This window comes from Hippopotamus amphibius, chromosome 9 (assembly GCF_030028045.1).
Source record: "Hippopotamus amphibius kiboko isolate mHipAmp2 chromosome 9, mHipAmp2.hap2, whole genome shotgun sequence".
Taxonomy (NCBI): domain Eukaryota; kingdom Metazoa; phylum Chordata; class Mammalia; order Artiodactyla; family Hippopotamidae; genus Hippopotamus; species Hippopotamus amphibius.
Window position 1 is genome coordinate 116838726 of NC_080194.1, and position 19876 is coordinate 116858601.

General features: G+C 46.6%; 2 protein-coding genes across 3 annotated transcripts in view; one reads left to right on the forward strand and one right to left on the reverse strand.

Annotated features, from left to right (window-relative positions):
- Positions 1–48: 48 nt before the first annotated feature.
- Positions 49–12609, reverse strand: PDZD9 (PDZ domain containing 9). The gene is made up of 4 exons (XM_057749522.1): positions 12579–12609; positions 9789–9968; positions 5212–5401; positions 49–760 (listed from the first exon to the last, which is right to left on the reverse strand). Exons 1-4 carry the CDS (start codon positions 12607–12609, stop codon positions 364–366), a joined length of 798 nt encoding a protein of 265 aa, XP_057605505.1. The 3' UTR covers positions 49–363.
- Positions 12610–18874: 6265 nt separating this feature from the next.
- MOSMO (modulator of smoothened) overlaps positions 18875–19876 on the forward strand; it is a 60349-nt gene continuing 59347 nt past the window's right edge. For both annotated transcript variants that reach the window (XM_057747840.1, XM_057747839.1), the window contains exon 1: positions 18875–18989. In XM_057747840.1, the coding sequence (XP_057603823.1) occupies positions 18884–18989 (106 nt within the window). In that variant the 5' untranslated portion in view covers positions 18875–18883. The remainder of the gene's footprint in view (positions 18990–19876) is intronic.

Below are 19876 nucleotides of genomic sequence, written 5' to 3' on the forward strand. Positions count from 1 at the left end.
TATCTAAATTAAAATGTGATACTTACCTTAAAAAGTAAAGTTCTCTACTAGGTTTACACATTCTGATATTGGGTTCCTCTGCTGCATTTTCTAAAAGATGAGATGTTCTTCTCATAAACGAGGGTCTTAAGGATCTGAATAATTGTAATGATCTGAATAAGGTTTGTGAGGGCTGTGAGACCCCAGGGAAGTCTTTAGATATCACACTGAAGAAGGTCTCTAAAGGCTTTACAACACAGTTGTGAAAGAGAAATAAGTCTGCACATATTCCTGTAAGTATAGCAAACCTGTACATGGCAATGCACAAAAAAATGGGTGTTTTCAAGGTAAATGCTCCTGTGCCTCAAATTTGCAGACTGCTGCCTAACCAACTTTTGATGCAGGTTCACTCTTGCCCTTTTCAGCGTGGGCATAGTCTTCCAGCCAAAACGCATCTGAGGTCGAGGAGGCCGAGGAGGAGGAGGAGCTCTCGTTGTCTCGCTTGGTCATTGTCCAGTATGGGGAAGGGGCTCGCCCTTCCTTCTTGTGATCTCTGTGAATCATCACATCACAGTTAATGTCTTCTCCTACACGGATAGTATGGTTCTTCTTTTTATATCCATGCCATTCTCTGGAGATGGACATCGGTCTCCTTGCAGGGTGATGCCCAGTGGACCGTGGATATTTATAGTACTTAAGTCTTTTATCTAAAACTGCATCTTCACCGTCATCGCTGCTTGTGAAAGAGTCATCTTTTGCCTCCTCAGTTTTCTTTGTTGTGCTGAAAAGAAAAGAATGGTGAATGAAATGGATTCCTAATGTCTGAGCATTCATTATCACCTAACGAGATGTCTTATAACCTGCTTTGGTTCCTAAAAGAAAGAATACAGTGTAGCTTTAGCACTGCCTTTTTGTGTTATTGAAAGTTTTCTTTTTTTTTAGTTTTCTTTTTAAAATTCCCTTTAGGGAATTCCCTGGTGGTTAGGACTCTGAGCTTTCGCTGCCAAGTGTGCAGGTTCAATCCCTGGTAGGGGAACTCAGATCCCACAAGCCACAAGCCACAAGCTGCGGCCAAAAAAACAAAAAGTACCTTTAAATGTTTCCATTCCTAAATGGAAATAAGATTCTGCCCTAAATTATTTCACATTACTTTAAAAAGCTTTGCACAGACTTAAGCCAGACAACTGACCAGAATATTAGCAGACCTTAAGGGTGGGTTAATTTCACTCCACGCAGAATGACAGGTCAGTGTGGCTCTCTCCTCTACAGAACTCAGTTTTCATGGGTCACGTGGGGTCAGCAATAACAGAATATTACTGATTTCCAAGGGGGTGTCCAAAAATAATGATCTCAAAGATCTTCAACATGCTAATCATTGGTCAATCTTTGAGACTTTTTTTTTCCCCCGAGCATCATTCTTTGCTTCTCATTTGGGTTTACAAATGTGGATCTGTGGAACACCCTTCTACCCAGATGTCTCATTATTCACTATTCCACCTCACTGTTGCCATCCAAAAAATTCTAAAGTTTTTTTTTTCCTTGTAATTTGCCAACAACAGGCTTCTTGAACTTTTCTAATGCCTGCCGCACCTGCGCCTGCTCTTATTTTCCTGAACAAGTGCTCTCTGTCACCTGCTCCCCCTCATCCTGGTGCTATTACCCAGCAGATTCAGAACTAGATCCTTGTAATTATGAACCTCTGTTACTTTCTATCCTGCTAATAGGAAACGGGTTTCTTCCCTACCCCAATCCCCCCAACCTGTCAGAATTACTGGTGTTTTCAGCTAACATCCTTGGAGGCCTGCCTGTTTTATTTGCTCCTAAGAATTTGAACAGCTTTTCCTAAAGTTGATCTCTTCTGGAAATAACATTTGGTATTGAGTCATTTTTACTGAGAGCCACTAGTCTTAAATTGTACGATTTTCTTTAATCCTTGATTTAGTGCTGTGCAAGGAGATTCAGATCTCAGGACTAGAACAGTTTGCCTTTGGACTGCAGAGGACCTCCTTTGTAACCCTGTGTTAGATAACCATAAAGGACAGGAGGCGGAGCCAGCTTCTTAGCTGGAAACAGTTTCTATACCACCAGGCCTGCCCAGAGCATCATGTGGGGTGTTCCCTCCATTGTGCACACAGTGCTGTCTGCTCCTGAAAGAAGTCATACCAACTTTGTGAAATAAGCCTTTTCCTTCCGCTTCTGCCCCTTCCCTGCCTCCTTCCACATAAGATGCTAAAATGCCTCAGCTATAAGCAATTTGCTTAATTAAGAAAGGGATTCAGGGACTTCCCTGGTGGCACAGTGGATAAGACTGTGTTCCCAATCCTGGGGGCCTGGGTTCCATCCCTGGTCAGGGAAGTAGATCCCATGTGCGTGCCGCAACTAAAGAGTTCTCATGCTACAACTAAAGAGCCCGCCTGCTGCAAACAAGACCCAATGCAACCAAATAAATTTTTTTTAAAAAAATGTGATTGATACTGTTCCTAAGTTCGTGGATTTTAGCCTCATACTTAAGTTGTGCTGCTCTGTGTGCTGTTCTGTGTTTGCTTTTGAATGGGCAATCTGCCATCCTTAGACTTTTAATATTTTGAATCTCAAACTGTGCTTGCTTATTTGTTTATGGCTGCGTTGGGTCTTTGTTACTGCATCTGGGCTTTCTCTAATTGTGGCAAGCAGGGGCTACTCCTCATTGCGATGTGTGGGCTTCTCATTGTGGTGGCTTCTCTTGCTGCAGAGCAAGGGCTCTAGGCACACGGGCTTCAGTAGTTGTGGTGCACGGGCTTTGTTGCTCTGCAGCATGTGGGATCTTCCTGGACCAGGGCTCAAACCTGTGTGCCCTGCATTGGCAGGCAGATTCTTAACCACTGTGCCACCAGGGAAGTCCCAAACTGTGCTTAGAATGAAGTTGTTCTATAAGCAAATGGTTAAAAGCTCAGGTTCAGTAGCTGAACTCCCCAGTACAGGGGAGTGTGGCTGCTAAGTTTAAACTGATTAAACTTGGATAAAATTCCTCAGTTATAAATCTTCACATTTCGGGGGCTTAGTAGCCACCTGTGGCTAGTGGCTACCACACAGGATAACACAGATACAGAACATTTCCATTATCGCAGAAAGTTCGTATTGGACATTGCTGTTCTGGAGACAGACATATACCACTTTGCCCTGTGGCCTCTGGCAATTTTATACACTCCTCTATTAGCTTCAGTTTTCTTATCTGTAAAATGAGGATAAATAAAAAACTGGCATGACGATTAAATGGTATAATGCTTATAAAGCAGTGCCCACCACATAGTAAGCAATGAATAAGCGTTCGCTATTATCATTAAAGATTTTTAATCAAATCAAGATTGGTTTAGTTATTGGGGGGAATTTTTTCCTCAATCTGTACCTGATCTGAAGGGGACAACTGCTGCCCAGCTCTAGTCCACTGTCACCATGTGGGAATGCAAGCCCATCTTTTGGTTTTTTCAGGAGAAACCAGAGATGAAGACTCTGCATGAAATCTTAGATTTGTAAATTTAGTAATTCAAATACTTTTTTCATTAAAGTTTTTTTTTTTTTTGAAATATACAGAAAAATGCAAAATAGTTGAATGAATAATTTATAAACATCTTGGTAGCTACCGCCCAGGTCAGGAAATAGAATATTACTGGCCCCTGGAAAAGCACCCCCATATGTATCCTCCTTGCCCTCCACAGTGTTTAAAACACTGAGGGAGATAAGCAAAGCACATCTGCAGGCCGTATCAGTCCCTAGGGCCACAAGTTGGACTCTGAAGTAATATGTCTGCAATATGGACCATTTTTTTGTCTTAGTGAAGTTCCTAGCCATATTTCTTTGAGTCCATACCAAATAAGCAAAGGTGCACAGCTGTAGCAACTAGTGCTCAGGAATCTGGCCAGAATTAATAAGGACCACTCTTGCATCAGAGCCTGAATGTGTCACTTAAAAGGGAGATGGAGAAATCAAGCACAACCCTTAAATTTCTAACTTGTTTGACTACGCAAATGCTCTCCCACTAAGATGGTGGCAAGCTGGCTTTTGATTTTAGGCATAATGAGTTTGAGGGGTTTCTGATACATACAAACGCAGCTATCAAGTGGGTGTTTATACAAGTTTGGAGATAATACAATTTGAAAATTATTAATTTATGGGTACTAATGGAAACCACAGAAATCAAGGAGTTTGCTTAGGAGATCGAGAGAAGAAAGCCAAAGATTAAACCTTGAGGAACTCCAAGGTTGGGTAAAAGGAGATCAAGAAGAAGTGACTAGAGGAGGTAGGAAAGTCATGGGAGTGTGGTATCCCAGAAGTCTGGGGAAAACGATGTTTCAACAAGAGGTGGGAGGTTGTAAAGTGTCTAATGCTGCTCAGAAGCCAAGCAAAATAAAGACAGTCCTCTGAAATCAGCAGTATAAGGTTGTAGGTGACCCTGGGAAAGGGCCTGCACTGAGGTGGGAAATGGTGCCTCCTGGGGAAATGGCAATGTCTAATACAACTCTTTCAATGGGTCTGGAGTCAAGGGACAGGACAGTGGCTGGAAGGGAAAGGAGAGGGGAGTGGAATTAAGGTGGGGTTTGCCACGATGGTAGAGGTTTTAAAAAGGCTTAGGGACTTCCCTGGTGGTCCAGTGGTTGGGAATCCGCCTTCCAACACAGGATGTGGGTTCGATCCCTGGTTGGGGAACTGCGATCCCACACGCCACGGGGCAACTAAGCCTGCATGCCACAACTACTGAGCCTGAGCTCCTCACACTAGAGAGAAACACACACACTGCAGTTAAGACTGAAAATAAATAAAATAAAAATATTATAGAAATATTATTATAAAGTAAATTAATTTAAAAAATTATAATAAAATTAAAAGGTTTAAATGTTATTGGGAAGAATCCAGAGAAGTTGCATATGTTGGAGACAAATGAGGAAATGAGATTCACAGCACTTGTTTAAGGGCTAACTTTGGAAAAGGTGGAGTCACGTATGTAGATTTGGAGGCAGAGTTGCCATTGGACAGTTTGGTCTTCTTTTAAACTCCATGTTCGAGGCTATTGCCTTTATCATTTCTACAGATGGTACTTTCCCAAAGGACTTAGAAACCCACTAAATTGAGGCCAGTGTCATCAATCCCTCCTACATGATCCAACTGATAATTCTCACATTAAGTTAAGACTCTGTGCTTCACAGACCCTGGGGGATTCTGTAGTTTAACAAAGATTTCCTAAACTTAACTACTTACCGGGTAATTGGGAATTTGGTCTCAGGAATTAAATCATGTATTTCTTGCCATTCTTGGGGTATGTCAATAAAATTTCGGTAAACCTTGATTTGCAGCACTGTTCCTATGGTGATATGTTGCAAAAGCTTTAAAAATTCTCGAAGAGTATATCCTAATACATTGGCATAGCCAACACTAATCAAAACATCACCTGAAAAAGAGGAAAAAAAATCAGTAAAATTAAGATAATGGTTTAAAAGGATCATACCATTTCCGGCTTTATTGTGTGATGTTTCTTTTTCTTTTTTTGTGAGGTGTGAGGTTTTTCATTTTATGGGTTCATATTGTTGGTTCATTTTGAACCAAAGCCAGGCTTCAGCCTTTATTTAATAAAAAATGACCCTCAGTGACATGTGTCCTTCGAATAATGAAGAATACATGCAAGATGTTTCTTAATAGTCTTAGTAGTATTGGTAGATATTGTAGCATGTTTTTACAACATTTCAAGTCCTTGGTGTGACAGAGGCTAAAAACCATTCATAATCTGAACCATTCTTTAGGATTCTAAAAATGTGTTTGTTTCAAGTAAAATAAATAGCTATTACTATTAAAGAAAAAAACCACTTATACTAAGTAAATGACCTACTTTCTGTTATACCTGCCTGACCATTTCCAATGCCCTCCACAGTAAGCAGGCCATATTAAATATTAAGCCTTTTAGTTTAATGTTCTGCCTTTATGCAGTATTCATTGAGTAAGTAATTTCTACATGAAACACTGGACGATTAGCATGCTTTAATTAAGATATGTATACAGAGAGTATGTCAGTTCAAAGGGACTTGACAGCTAGGTCCCCTACCATAGGCCAGTGCTGAACAGGGAGGGAAGGGTGGTGGCCAACCATGGAGCTTCCAAGCCCCCAAGAGATGGGAAGAGAACCACATCTTGACAGCAAGCCCCTGGACCTCCAAACTGGATGTTAAAAAGACCAGTTATTCACTTGTACCCAGCTGCTAGGGCATGGACATGTACACTAGGTCCAGCTATTGGTCAGTCCCCCTGGGTCACTGAACCTAGAGCAGGAAATGCAGAGAGGTGACAGGGGACCCAGTTTCCATGGCTCTGTTCTCTCACTATTTCCCAAACCTGGTTCTCCAGGCTTTCTGGCAATTCTGTCAGGCTCCATGTTCTAAATCCAGTGCCTAAACAGAATTTTTCTATTGCTTGCCGTGAAGACCTCTGACTGCTACAAGGGCATTCAGCAAAAGAGGAAGGAATATGGAGAAATTGCTTTTTAAGGACAGATAGACTCACACTGGGTAAAATCTTAGTCATCAGCTCTTACTAGTACTAACATCCTGCTAAATGGTCATGGAGACTTTATAGCTAACATCGGATAAAGTGACCTCAATGAGTCCCAAAGGACGTGTTCACCCCTCTGTGCATGGGAAGCCAGGGACCCTCAAGCACCCTCATTCCAAGACAGCTGAAGCCTAACCTCAGAGGAGAAAATAGTCAAGATGAGGAACCTTCTCTGATACTACTCCCCACTGTGCTATAATTGGGAACTATGCTGATTCCAAAGGAATGCTAAGGACAAATTTCCATAGTTCTAGATCCTATCAGAAACCAAAGTTCACAGCATTAAAGAAAGTGAATACTTAGAAGGGTGGAGAAAACCTTCTACCTTGGTCTTTAAAAATAGCCGGGGCTGACTTCATAATGAAACAGGGCTTCTCCCAGCTCCCTGTAGACTGTGCAATCTGAAACAGCTTTTCACCCTACGGAGGTTCATTAAAATGGAAAAAAACAAAATCCTCACTGGATGAGCTTACTTGCCTAATGTTAAAAGGATTGTTTACAGCTGAAAGCTGTGGCTTGGCATCCTGCTTAATTGTGTTGTTAAAGGGTGACTTTTATCAAGAGGGCAGAAAATAAACAGCTTCATTCCCTGACCGTCCTGGCTGTAAACCAAGTGTGTCATTGTATGAAGGTGACTACTCCAGCAATAGACATTAACATCGCCCTTCATAAAGAAACACCAATTTGGTATTTATGCATCTCAACATTATACATTCGTTCTGTTTTAATGGGCTGTAGGAACACATTATATAAACTGTCTTGATTACCTATACTTAATCAACTTTGCCACAGCCAAGCCACTATCAAAAAGTAGATTTTATTTTTCTCCCATCTCTCTCAGCTGCTGTAAGCTCCATAAGCCCTGTGTGCTTAGAGACCACATATGTCTGGTTCATCATTATACCCCAGGGCCTAGCAGGATGCCCGCACACAGCAGGCATTCAGCAAGTGCTTATTGAGTGAATGTGGCCTGCTAAGGGTGGTGCCCAGTATGTGACTTGTATTTACCTTCAAAGCATTATTAATTTCTTAAGACTCTGGATATCAGAGTTTGCTAAAGCTATACTGGCCAAAAGGATTTTAAAGTTGAGCTGTAATAAACTAACTAGGAAATCAAGACGAAGCCCTGTTATGAAACAACAAAAAGAGAGAAATTCAAAGCACATGAATGAGAAATACTGGGGCTGGGAGGTAATGGGGTCAAAAAAACATCAGGTTTCTAGGACCATCACCTCTCAAAATCCCATAATCATTGTCAAAAGGACTGAGTCTTTGAAACCTAAACCTTGATGAGAAGTAGCTGACTTGCCATGAAGAGATTTGGGGCCCTGGACTTACTCTCTATTGAAATCTCTTTTCTAGTCAAAGGTATGGACTTTCTAAGCAGACATGGGTTCAAGTCTCAGCTCTGACCGCCCACTTAGCTCTGTACTGAACAAGGTACTTCATCTCTCTAAGCCTCTATATTTCGTTCTCTACCTTCCAGGAGTGTTGCAAAGATTAGGTAATAGATGTGGAAACACCTTGCCAAATGCCTAGGACAAATACTCACTATTCATTTATCAAGCACAGACATAATAAATGTGCCAGTGCTGTAGGTAAGTCCTAGATTTAAAAGATGAATGCAAGACTGCCTCTGACCTCTAGAGCCCACTAACTATAGCCCCACCAGGAGATTCTGTTTCATGTGCATGAAAGCATACTCCTGTCCCACTCTAGTGAGTGTGCACTCTGGTTATCAACCAGCATCTGTCCCCTGACCCCAGAGAAGCTAAGGAGAACAAGCAGAAAAGGCCCATGGGACCTGGCCTAGAGTTCTTTTGGTCTGGAAAGTCCAAAACTCTATTTCTGGCAGTTTGCTCCCCAGCACCGAATAGTGAAATGTAGAGAAAATGCTTTGAATTTAAGGTGAGATAAACTTTTGCAATAGCATCGTTGATCTACTTAATTCTTTAATCCATTGCTTCTAATCCTAGCTGCAATTAGAATCACCTGAGGAGCTTCTGAACCATGAACTGCCCTGTCCCCAAACCCAAACCAATTGAATCAGAATCTCTGGGGAGATGGGACCAAGTCATTTTCGTTTTAAAAGGTCTCCAATACGGGGATATGTGTATAAAAACAGATTATTGAACCTGATGTACCCCCCCAAAAATAAAAATAAAAAAAAATAAAAAATAAAATAAAAAAAAGGTCTCCAAATAAATAAATTAATTTAAAAAATTTAAAAAAAAAAAAGGTCTCCAGGTGATTCTAGTAGGTAACCAGAGTTGCAAGCCAGTGGTTTAATCCACTGGGGGCTCCTGTACCACAATCATTTTGGTTAACAAAGGAAAAAAAAAGATACAAGTCTAGAGAATCTCTTAAGAACAGCCTAAGAGAAATGATTGCCAGTATTTTTATAGTACTGTAGTTCTCAAAGCATTTTCAAAGAGATTAGCTCATCAAATCCTAGCAACTTCCGACACAGGTGATATTATCCCAATTTAGAGATGACGTGACTAAGGGACTTTGTCCAAGGTCACAGAACCAGAAAGTGGCAGAGCCTGGGCCTGAATTCAGGCTACTCGCATTGAATGGTTTTTCCTTCCCACCACCTTACCATCCCATTGTGTGTCCCTGATTCCTGAGCACAGCACTAGGCCCAGACTAGGCACTGGGAAAACGTCTTGAACTGGATGGAAACTTCACTCACCCAAAGACAAGAGAAGCAAGGCAGTACTGACAGAGAGAAAGGGTTCAAATCCCCACTCCTTGGTGTGACAATCCACAAGTTACTAGATATCTGATTCCTTATCTGTAAGGTGGTTTAATGTAGAATCTATCTCAGGGATGGTCAGGATGACTAATGCTGCTTATGAAAGAAGAAAGCTTTATCCGCAGAGAGCCGTAAACGCTGGAGGGATGCTGTGCCTGTATACGAATCCCACCCGCTAGATGGGGGTGAACCTGGACAAGGAACTCGGTTTCACTGAGCCTCAGTTTCCTCACCTGTAAAAGGGGGACGATAATAATAGTTCCTACCTAGAGGGTTATTGTAAGAATTCAGTGAATAAATACGCACGACAGTGAGGGTTATACAAGTAATAGCCACTGGCTTACCCACCCAAAGCTCTCAAACAATGTCATCATCATCATTGTTACAGTGAAACCTAATTACCTGAGTCTCCCTGAAGGCAGAGATGGGAGGGAAGCAGAGGTAAAGGGGGTGGGAGGCATGGGGAAGCCACAGTCACCTGGCTGGAGTTTTCCGTCCCTGGCTGCAGCCCCCTTCTTGATGAGGTGGGTGATCTGAAGGTAGGGCCCATGCTGGATGATGATCAGGCCTAATCCCAGGCTGCCCACAGTGAGTTTGGTCTGCTGAGTTTTGCTCAAGTTGTGTACAGATGGCTTGACCTTGAGGCCGACTCGTTTTTCTGAAAAAGGGCAGATTTGTTTCAGTCCTTCGCCTAGACATCAGCATGACAGCAGTAACTGGGGTTCTAAAGCCAGATCCTTGGGGCAGTTGCTTAACTTCTCTCTTCCTTAGTTTCCTCACCAGTAAAGTGAGGATAATAAAAATGCCCACTCAGAGGGTTGTTACGAAAATTAAAGGAGGGGCCTCACCAGTGGCGCAGTGGTTAAGAATCTGCCTGCCAATGCAGGGGACACGAGTTCAATCCCTGGTCCAGGAAGATCCCACATGCCTCAGAGCAACTACGTTCATGCACCACAACTACTGAGCCTGTTCTCTAGAGCCCTGAGCCACAGCTACTGAAGCCCACTCGCCTAGAGCCTGTGTTGTGCAACACGGAACACAGAGAACCACTGCAATGAGAAGCCTGTGCACTGCAACGAAGAGTAGCCCCTGCTCGCCACAACTAGAGAAAGCCCTCGCACAGCAACAAAGACCCAATGCAGCCAATAAATAAATAAATTTATTTCTTTTAAATTAAAGAAGGCAGTTAAAGGGCTTTTGCACAGTGCCTAGCACGTTGCGAATATTTAATTAATGTGAGTTTTTATTATCCATTCATTTAACAAATATTTATTGATACAGGCAGTGTGGCAGGAAACAGAAGTGTCTCTTGCCCTCATGGATCTTCCAGCCAAGTGGAGGAAACAACTACCGATGAATCATGTAAACCTATGCTGAACAACAAACTGTAAAACATGCTATGAAGGAAAAATTCAGAGAGCTCTGAGGGTGACCAACAGGAGGCTAACGTCTCCTGGGGGGAGGGCAGGTCAAGGCTTCACAGAGGAAGTAAAATTTGAACTGAGGTTGAAAAGACCAACAGAAAAGCTTTAAGCAAAGTAGGATGGAAGAGAGCAAATTAGATCAAGATTCTAACGAGACAGGAAAGAACATAAAAGAGACCAGTAGGCGGCAGGCAGGCAGAGCAAAGGCAGAGCAGACAGGCTGCTTCGCAGGTTCACCTCACTGGAAAATCCTAGCAGAAATTTCAGCAGGACAAGCTAAGATCTGCGTTCAAAGAAACAAACAAACAAAAAACCTCTGGCTGTTCTATGGAGTGTGGGGTCCACAGTGGAAGTGAGAAATGAAAGGGTGACTGCATCCACCCAAGCAACGTCAGTGGAAATCAACAGGAGAAAAAAAGCATTGGGAAGGAAAGATCCAGGAAAAATGGGTAGGGAGGGGTTAAAATATGTTTTCTGCAGAACTAAATCTCACAAGAAAAGTTTTGAAGACCAAGGAGTGATTTAAAACAAGAAGTTATTTTCCCAAAAGGAAGCTTCTGCGGACACTCATTTTCAGCCCACAGGAAGCTTCTGGGGAAAGTTGTTTTCAGTACACAAGAGTATGCTGCATTTCACACACACAGCACTTTAAGGAGAAGTGACAAACTGTTACTTGCCAAATTTTTGCCAAATCCATGTGACTGTGGTATTTGGGGGGCCCAGGAGCCCTCCCCACTGCTGGGGTCGGGGCTTCCCCTGCTCCCACACCTCCAGCTGCTGGGAGCTGGCCCATTTCACGGCCCTTTCAACTCCAAGCAAGTGTTCGTGCCTATCTTCAACCTCACCCTCCCCCAAACCACAGATGCTCTCTGGAAAATAAAGTAACGTAGTGTAAAGAAGGTGCCATCTTCTAGACTTTTCAGGATTACAGGAGAGACTTGGAACAGGTCATCCCCCTCCTCCAGCCTCTGGCTCCTGAGCAAACAGAGAACTAGCATCACAGACAGGGTCTGAGTTCCAACCTCAGCTTGCAAATTAAAGTGCTCATGGGGACTTCCCTGGTGGCACAGTGGTTCAGAATCCACCTGCCAATGCAGAGGACACGGGTTCGAGCCCTGCACCGGGAAGATCCCACATGCCACAGAGCAACAAGGCCTGTGCACCACAACTACTGAGCTTGTGCTTTAGAGCCCGTGAGCCACAACTATTGAGCCTGTGTGCCGCAACTACTGAAGCCTACGTGCCTAGAGCCCATGCTCCACAACAAGAGAAGCCACCACAATGAGGAGCCCACGCACCACAACGAAGAGTAGCCCCCACTCGCTGCAACTAAAGAAAGCCTGTGTGTAGCAACAATGACCCAATGCGGCCAATAAAAATAAATAAAATTTTTAAAAATAAAATAAAAATAAAGTGCTCATGAGATAATCTACTGTGAAGCCCAGTCTCAAAACACAGCAGGGTTAAGTGAAAGACGCCAGATTCAAAAGACTCCGTACTATAGGACTCCATTTTTGTGACATTCTCTGTGGAAAGGGCAGAGCTACAGAAAACAGATCAGGAGTGTCAGGTGCTGGGGTGGTGGAAGGGGCTGGCAGCAAACGGGCATCACAAGGTGATTTGGGGGGCAGTGGAACCTCCACACCTTGCTGGTGGTGGTGGTTAAACGTGAGTGTATGATTATCAAAACTCACAGAGCTGTACACTAAAAAGGGGGGCTCTTCTTGTATGTAAATTATAGTTTGGTAAACAAATGATGGCGAGAGGCCCAAGAGTGTCATGTGCCCATTTCACAGAGGAGGAAAAGTGAAGACGTCTTGGTACCCAGGACACCGCCCGGTTACCTGTAATGCTTTTGCGGACGCCCTTCTTCATGGCCCCAGGACGGCAGGCCGCTCAGGAGGGCCTCCCGGAGCCGAAGCCGGAGTCCGTCCAGCTCCCAACTGTTTGGAACCCTCCCGCAGCCGGTGAACTGCGGGCCGACCGCGGGCGGCGAGGTCTCGGGCTGGCCCCCAGGGGGCGCTGCGACAACGCCGCCCACACGTTGCGCTGCAGTGCGGTCACCGCAAGGCCCCGGCGGGCCCTGGAAAACGCAGTATGCGAAAATTTTGGTGCAGAAAAACAGAGCTTCTACGGGACTAGCACAGTGCCTGGCTCACAGTGGTTCCTCACCCATTCTTGGGAAACTAGTGACATGGAGAGGGTGGAGGCAGCCCAGAGGGTGTCTCAAAGATGTGAATGGTCTACAGGGGAAGATCATAGCTAGTTCATACTAGAGCACAGATGCCCTGCTGTGCTCCCAGTGACAGTATTTCCAAATATTACATCAACAGCGCCAACTGCTTTGGAACTGCACTCTTTTTCATGGATGTTTTGAATGAGAAAAGGCCAAGGGTGGCCTGAAAAAAAAAAAATGAGTCACGATTAGAAGAGGAATTAATTCTTCCTTCTTTTTTTCCAAAATAATCCTTCCTCCCACACACACATTTACTCATACAACAAATATTTACTGGAAGCCCGCTCTGTGGTTTTTGCTGATGTTGGGGACACAACAGAAAACACAACGAACGAGGGCTGTATCCTCTTGGAACTTAGATTTAAAAAACAGATGAAGTGGACAATTTTAGGAAAGTATAAATTATCAAAAATAAATTCTAGAAGAAATAGAAAACAATGTAATGTGGTAGGTCCTATTGTCCTCCCCACTCTGATGAAGCTGAAAAGCAAAGCCTTTTGTGTTCATACCTTCAACAAATAGTAATCAAGCACCTATTAGATCTCAGGCACTGCAAAGATTTCCATGGTAAACTGGGAGGTCCCGGCTTACTCAGCTGTTTCTGTGGCTCTATCCAGACAATAAGCCAGGGCAGATCTCCTGTTGGATAAATCTTGTGTTGTAGTGGCTGATACAGAGGAAGTGAAAACAGCCATCCCATACCCTGTTACTCTCAACATCAAGGCATCTCCTGCAGCTAGCTCCTTGTGATAGATCACCTTTTTCCTCCTCCAGTCTGGTGAGGCTTCTATCTAGATACCAAATTAATTCCACCATAAAATGCATCCTTTTCCTCCATTTTCCTATTAGCAGAGAACAGTGAGAGTTTTCAGGAATAAAGCACGTCAGTATTCAAGGTCCTGTGAGGGGAGCACATCAGTGCCTGGCACACAGGGTCCATCCACCTTCCCTCCATCCCAGACTGAAAACTTTATTGTGAATGCCAAGATCACACTGACTGGTGGAATTGAAGGATCACAACTGTTGTGGATGCCGTGCTGTGCTGTCCTGATCCCCTTTCTGGACTGAAGGACCTATTCCTCCCCCTCCACCCCAACCCTTCCACTAGCTGAAGAGAGCCCCTTGCCCAAGATCACACCTACCCAGGGCAGCTAGCATCCAGTGACTGATCAATGCAGGGTAAAAATCCTGGCTCCCTCAGCCCAACTTGAACAACTCTAGAGGGCCATCCCAGCTTCAGAGCTCCCGAAGGGGTCCGCTGAGGTCCTCCTATGGCTGCACTGCAACCTGACTTCTCCCTCAGCCAGGTCCTGCTTCCTTCTCTCCCTCCAAAGATGTGGGCCCCAAGAGCACTCCCCAGCAAATGCCCTGCAACTCAGAGTACTTCCTAGAGAACCCAACCTGCAACAGCTTGTGCCAGGGACAGCATGAAAGAGTAGATGCTAAGATGGGATTTTGGAGCTGGACCTGCTGCCCAGGTAATAATGAGGATCCTGTCCCCAGTAGAGGAGGAATGTATGTAGCCTTGCGCACAGGGAAGCACTAAGATTGTTCAGTTTTTCACTGGTAGCAAAATGGAATGGTTTGGCACCCACATGATCCACCTAAGTGTCTCTTAGTTCTCCTTTGCCCTATTTTACAGTAAATGGACAAATACAGCAGCTATAGCCTAAGAAATATATGGCAACCAGGGGCTCAACCCCTTCAGGGAAGGAGGTCTGGGCCCCCCCACCATGTAAGCCACCTAGAGGTGCCAGCAGAGGGTGACGGGGATCTAGGATGGATAGGAGGGGAGGGAAATGATGAGTATGTCAGTTATACCTTAAGGTGAACTACAGCAGCAGCAGCAAGAGCTATACTTTGTCCCACTAACCTTCCTCTTATAAGTTTCCCACAGGAAAAGACGTCCACAGGGTCCTAAAGGTGCTGCTCTCAGAACGGAAAAAGCAGCCAGTGGGTCTGTGCAGCACAACGGGCGCACTGTTGCAAATGCTGCTCTGTCCTGCCTAGTCCCCTTTCAGGACCGGAGGACCTATGGCCCAGCTACTGAGGAGGTTGTAGGTTGACAGCTCTCAGCTGTCAGCCCTCTCAAGGAATTGTCCTTGGCTGGAGAGCCACCTTATGCAAGGTCATGCCCCGTAACTAGTATCCAATGACTGGTCCATGCAGAGATGCAAAGGCATAGATGTCCCCTTTACCCCAACTCAGAACAACTCAGAACAGCCATCCCAGCATCAGAGCTCCCCATGGGCTCTGCCAAAGCCTCCTGTGACTGCACTACCGTCAAACTGCTCCCTCTGCCCAATCCTGCTTGCTTCCCTCCCCCCGCAGGAGTTGATCCTAAGAGCACGCCCTAATAAACTTCCTGCGCAGTGGTCAATAATCTCTCATCTCCAAGTCAGCTCCGACAGAACCCAATCCGTGAGACTGAATGAGATGTGAGCCCAAGGCACAAGCCACTAACCTCTAGATTTAGCTCTTCTGTTTCGTCTAATCTCAGAAATCCCAGGTGAACATGCGTGGTACATCCACTACATTCTTAGCCTGCACGGTAACCTTGACCCCCAGGGAGGCAGTGTGTTCTTTATCCCGTCAGGCCAAAGATCCTCCTTCAAGAGAAGAGTGATTGCACAGTTCCCTCCACAGCTTTCCCTGAGGTCCCATCTGGATTCAGCCTCTGCTGGGCCAAAGCCTACCATCTATCATGATAAAGCACACTGTGTTCACAGCCCTTTAACAACCACAGAATGACTATTTATGACTTCAGGCTGCCAGCATAGCTCCCTCCTGGGGGCCTTATGTTCTTCTGGGTCCTCAAGGACTTTCTGCCTTAAAGAGCCTCATGGTTCATCCTCTCTCTGAAAAGCCCTAGCTGCTTTGCTTAGGGGTGAGAGGATGGGGACGTTCTATCCCTAAAGCAGAGTGCCTGACTCTGAGAGTCAGATAGGGGAAAGAGGCCCAGAGAGGTGACATGACTTTCCCAAGTTCAAGTCAGTAGCATGAATAGGACTAAAATATGATTCTGTATTCTTTTTACTTCATCACACCACCTCTCCCTAAACCCTAGGGTTTGCCTTTACTAACATCGAGACTGAGATACAGAGGAGAACATAACTGATCTGTCCTGTTCTGATAGTCTTGGGACTTCGAAATACTAGGTACATTGGCAGGCGAGAATGTGATTTGGGGCTAAAAACAGCCCCAAATTAATGGGATTAATGGGAAATCGGTAAACAGAGTATTTGGCCCCTGCTCACCCCTTCCACCCCACATCCTGGTTGGTAAGAAATGGGGTAGATGACTATTGTCTGTAGTGATGTGCAGCTATTAATCTGGTAAGAAAAATGTTTTAAATTCTTTTTCTTTGTACTGGTTGTTTTATGCTTTAATCTTAGATCCAGAACCTTTCATGGAGGGGCGAAGGCAAGAAGGACCAGGAAGAGATGCCTGGGTAGAAGGAGGAATTTATACTTGTATTTTATTCATTTGGCTGTGTTGGGTCTTCGTTGCTGCACGCGGGCTTTCTCTAGTTGTGGAGAGTGTGGGCTACTCCGTTGCGGTACTTGGGCTTCTCATTGTGGTGGCTTCTCTTGTTACAGAGCATGGGCTCTAGGCGCGTGGTCTTCAGCAGTTGCAGCACAGGGCCTCAGTAGTTGTGGCACACGGGCTTAGTTGCTCCTCGGCATGTGGGATCTTCCTGGACCAGAGACTGAACACGTGTCTGCTGCATTGGCAGGCGGATTCTTAACCACTGTGCCACCAGGAAAGTGCCTATACTTGTATTTTTTAAACGTAAGAATCAAGTCATCATTCCACTTAGTTGGAGTTAGAATAGGCAACTGTTCCAACATTTCACCCTAGGATTCTCATCAACTGCCCAGTAGTGAACATCAGTGGACATTATTTGAGAATTCAGAACCGTATAGTCGGAGTCTCTGCTACTTGGCAACAGAAATACCAGAAAGAAGCCAAGGATATGACTCCACAAAACTTCTCCAGTGTTTAAACAACAACAAACAGTGAAACCTCCTGCAGTAATGTGAAATGCATTATGTCTAAATCCCTGGGATATATAAATCAGCTTGTGCCCATTTCTGTGGCAGAGGAAAAATAAATGGTTTAACAACAACAATAATAAAAAAAACTCCCCCCCACCCAAGAGACCAATGTTTGGACAGGAAAGTCTGTAGGCTAGCAATCAAACTTCCTTACCCAATCTATGTAGTGATACTGCTAACTGTGCATTTCTGCAAGGCTGTTGGATTGGTGAAATCTGAAACTTGCTGAGTACTGTGGACATGTAGGCATTCCAAAAATAGAGACGGATGTCACTCTTCTAGGTCTTTCTAGAGATGACCTAGGTGGCACTTACAGAGAAAATGAGCATCTCATTTTCTGTTTCCTGCATGGGGAACTATCTGGGAAAGAAAGGGCTGGACTCAAAGTCAGGGTTAATGGTGATCTGGTCCATGAGCCATGGAAGAACAGGAAACATCCACTAGATAGCAAAACTCTATGTGGTAGACCATCTGCCTTGCTAACAAATTATGCCAACGTCTTCTGGACTGTTGTTTTTTTCTCCATCCAACCTAAGCCTCTTCCCACATCCCACCTCAGTAAATAGTATCATCAAACACCTGGTTACTTCGGCCAAAAATTTAGGAGTCATTCCCTGAGTCCTCTCTTTCAACCCCTCCCCCGTTTATCAGCAAGTCCTTCGCTCTGCCTACAAAACATCCAGATCTGCCCATTGTCCCCCATCTTCACTACTTTCATCCTAGCTAAAGCTACATTTCCCGCTCTCCTGGAAGACTCTGCCTCTTAACTGGTAACCCTGCTTTCATTTTTGCCCCTCTCCTCTACAGTCTACACTCTCTTTACAGATTAAATAAGGCCTCGTCCCTCTCCCGCTCTAAGCCCCCCAGTGCCTTCCCGTTACATTTAAAACAAAATCCAAACTCTTTACCATGGCTCTCAAAGTCCTACATCTGGTCTCTGCCTACGTCTGTCTTTTCTTACCACTCTGTAGCCACACAGGCCATCTTGCAGTTCCGTGAACAAGCCAACCTCTTCCTTGCCCGCTCCCCTAACGTTCTTTGCACTTCCTTTTCCATCTGGAACAGTCTTGCCCAGATCTTCATAGATCAGTCTTTATGAACCAGGCGTTCTCAGTGTAACTTTCCCTGAGCATCCTAAGGACCTCCGCCGCTCCCCAAACCCCCCATCAGACCCACCCTCAATTTAATTAATAGACCAACACCTGACATTATTTTAAAGATCGATCTTTAACACGGTTTGTCTCTTCCCCACCAGGAGGTAAGCTTCCGGGGAAAGGGAACGTAGTCTCTCGCGTCCACTCCAGCACCCCGAGCGCCCACAGAGCCTGTCCATAGCCATTTCCTAAATGGGGCAGTCCCGGGGCTGACAGCTACGGCAGAGGCAATGATGACACAAGGTGACAAGGGCTTGCCACCGACTCCCTCCGCGCTCTCGGGGCCGCCTCCTGCCTTTGTCCAGGGCAGCGAGGCGGGCGGCCGAGGAGAAGCCGGGCGGAGCGGGGCCCGAGGCGGGCAGGCGGAGGCTCGGGGCCGCGGGCCAGGGCACCACGGAGAGGAGGGACGGGGTCGTCGCGGGCCGGGAGCCGGAGCCGGCTCGCCCACGCCGCGACTTCGCTTCCGGGTGAGGGGCGGGCGGGCCGAGCAGTTCCGGGGCGGGCGGCGGTTCCGGCTGTGCGGGCCGCGCCGCGGCTGCTGGTCCCGGGCGCGCGGAGGGCGCGAGCGGCGCGCGGGGGCCGAGGGGGCGCGAGGCGGCGGCGCGGGGTCTCGTGGCCCCGGCGGCGGCCCATGGGGCGGGAGGCGTGAAGCCGCGGCCTGCCCGGGGCTCGGGGGGTGGGGGGGGGAGCGGGGCGAGGAGATGGATAAACTGACCATCATCTCAGGATGTCTCTTTCTGGCCGCCGATATCTTCGCCATCGCCAGCATCGCCAACCCGGACTGGATCAACACCGGGGAGTCCGCCGGTGAGCGGCGGGCGCGCGGGGGCTGGGCGGAGGGTTGGCTGAGGGCGGAGGGAGGGGAGGGGAGACCCGGCTGAGGAGAGGACGGGGCTGGAGGGTGCGAGGCAGGGGCCGGCCTGAGGAGAAAGGGGCGGAGAGGCGATCGGGGCTGCTGGGCCGGGCGGCCGAGGGGCACGGGGGATGGCGAAGGGGACGCGGGGGTCGCGAGCGGGACCCCCGGGCGGAGGGGAGCGGCGCCCCAGGCTGAGTGCAACGGGGCGGAGGGGCGAGAAGACCTGAGCAGGGGCTGGCGGTCCTGGACCGGGGATGGGGTGGGGGGGGGTGAGGGGAGACAGCCGCCGGCCTGAGGGACCGCGGAGGAACGAGCTTCGTCCTGGATTTAAAAAAAAAAAAAAAGTCAAGGTGGGAGACGGGAGGAAACCGACTTGGAGGAAACCGATTTGGAGGAAACTGAGGCGCCTGTGAAGGAATTAGAAACCAGGCGGAGAGGCTGAGGCCGGGAGCAAGGCAGCCTACGAGGTGTGAGAGTCACCAGAGAGCTGATGGTCGATGAGAGGCCAAGAGGAGTCGGGTCTGACCGCTGACCCCCGAACCCCCCCTCGCCCCACCGTCAGGAAGCGGCGTCCGGGGGAGAAGTCCGGGCGGGGCAGGGTTAATGCTGCCGGGAGGGCTCGTGGCCGTGGGGGGCGCCGGATGAGAGCCCCCTGCCCGCGCCCCCGCCCAGCCCCTGCCCACTTGGCAGTGCTGGAGATGCATGAGGCTTCCGATTTTCCCTTTGAAGTCTGTGTGGTCATAATTTTGCTTTATTTTAGGCCCTGGAGCTGTAATAATACTAATAATAAACTTCATTTTATGGAGCGTCTTTCATTCCAGCGCATCACAAAACGCTT

Bases quoted from the DNA above. Each gene is read 5' to 3' on its own strand.
- PDZD9 (XM_057749522.1), bottom strand. From the start codon at position 12,609: ATGAAGAAGGGCGTCCGCAAAAGCATTACAG. The intron at 9,969-12,578 runs GTAACCGGGCGG...GCCCTTTTTCAG, and splicing joins CGTCCGCAAAAGCATTACAG to AAAAACGAGTCGGCCTCAAG. The intron at 761-5,211 runs GTAAGTAGTTAA...TTTTCTTTTCAG, and splicing joins ACCAAATTCCCAATTACCCG to CACAACAAAGAAAACTGAGG.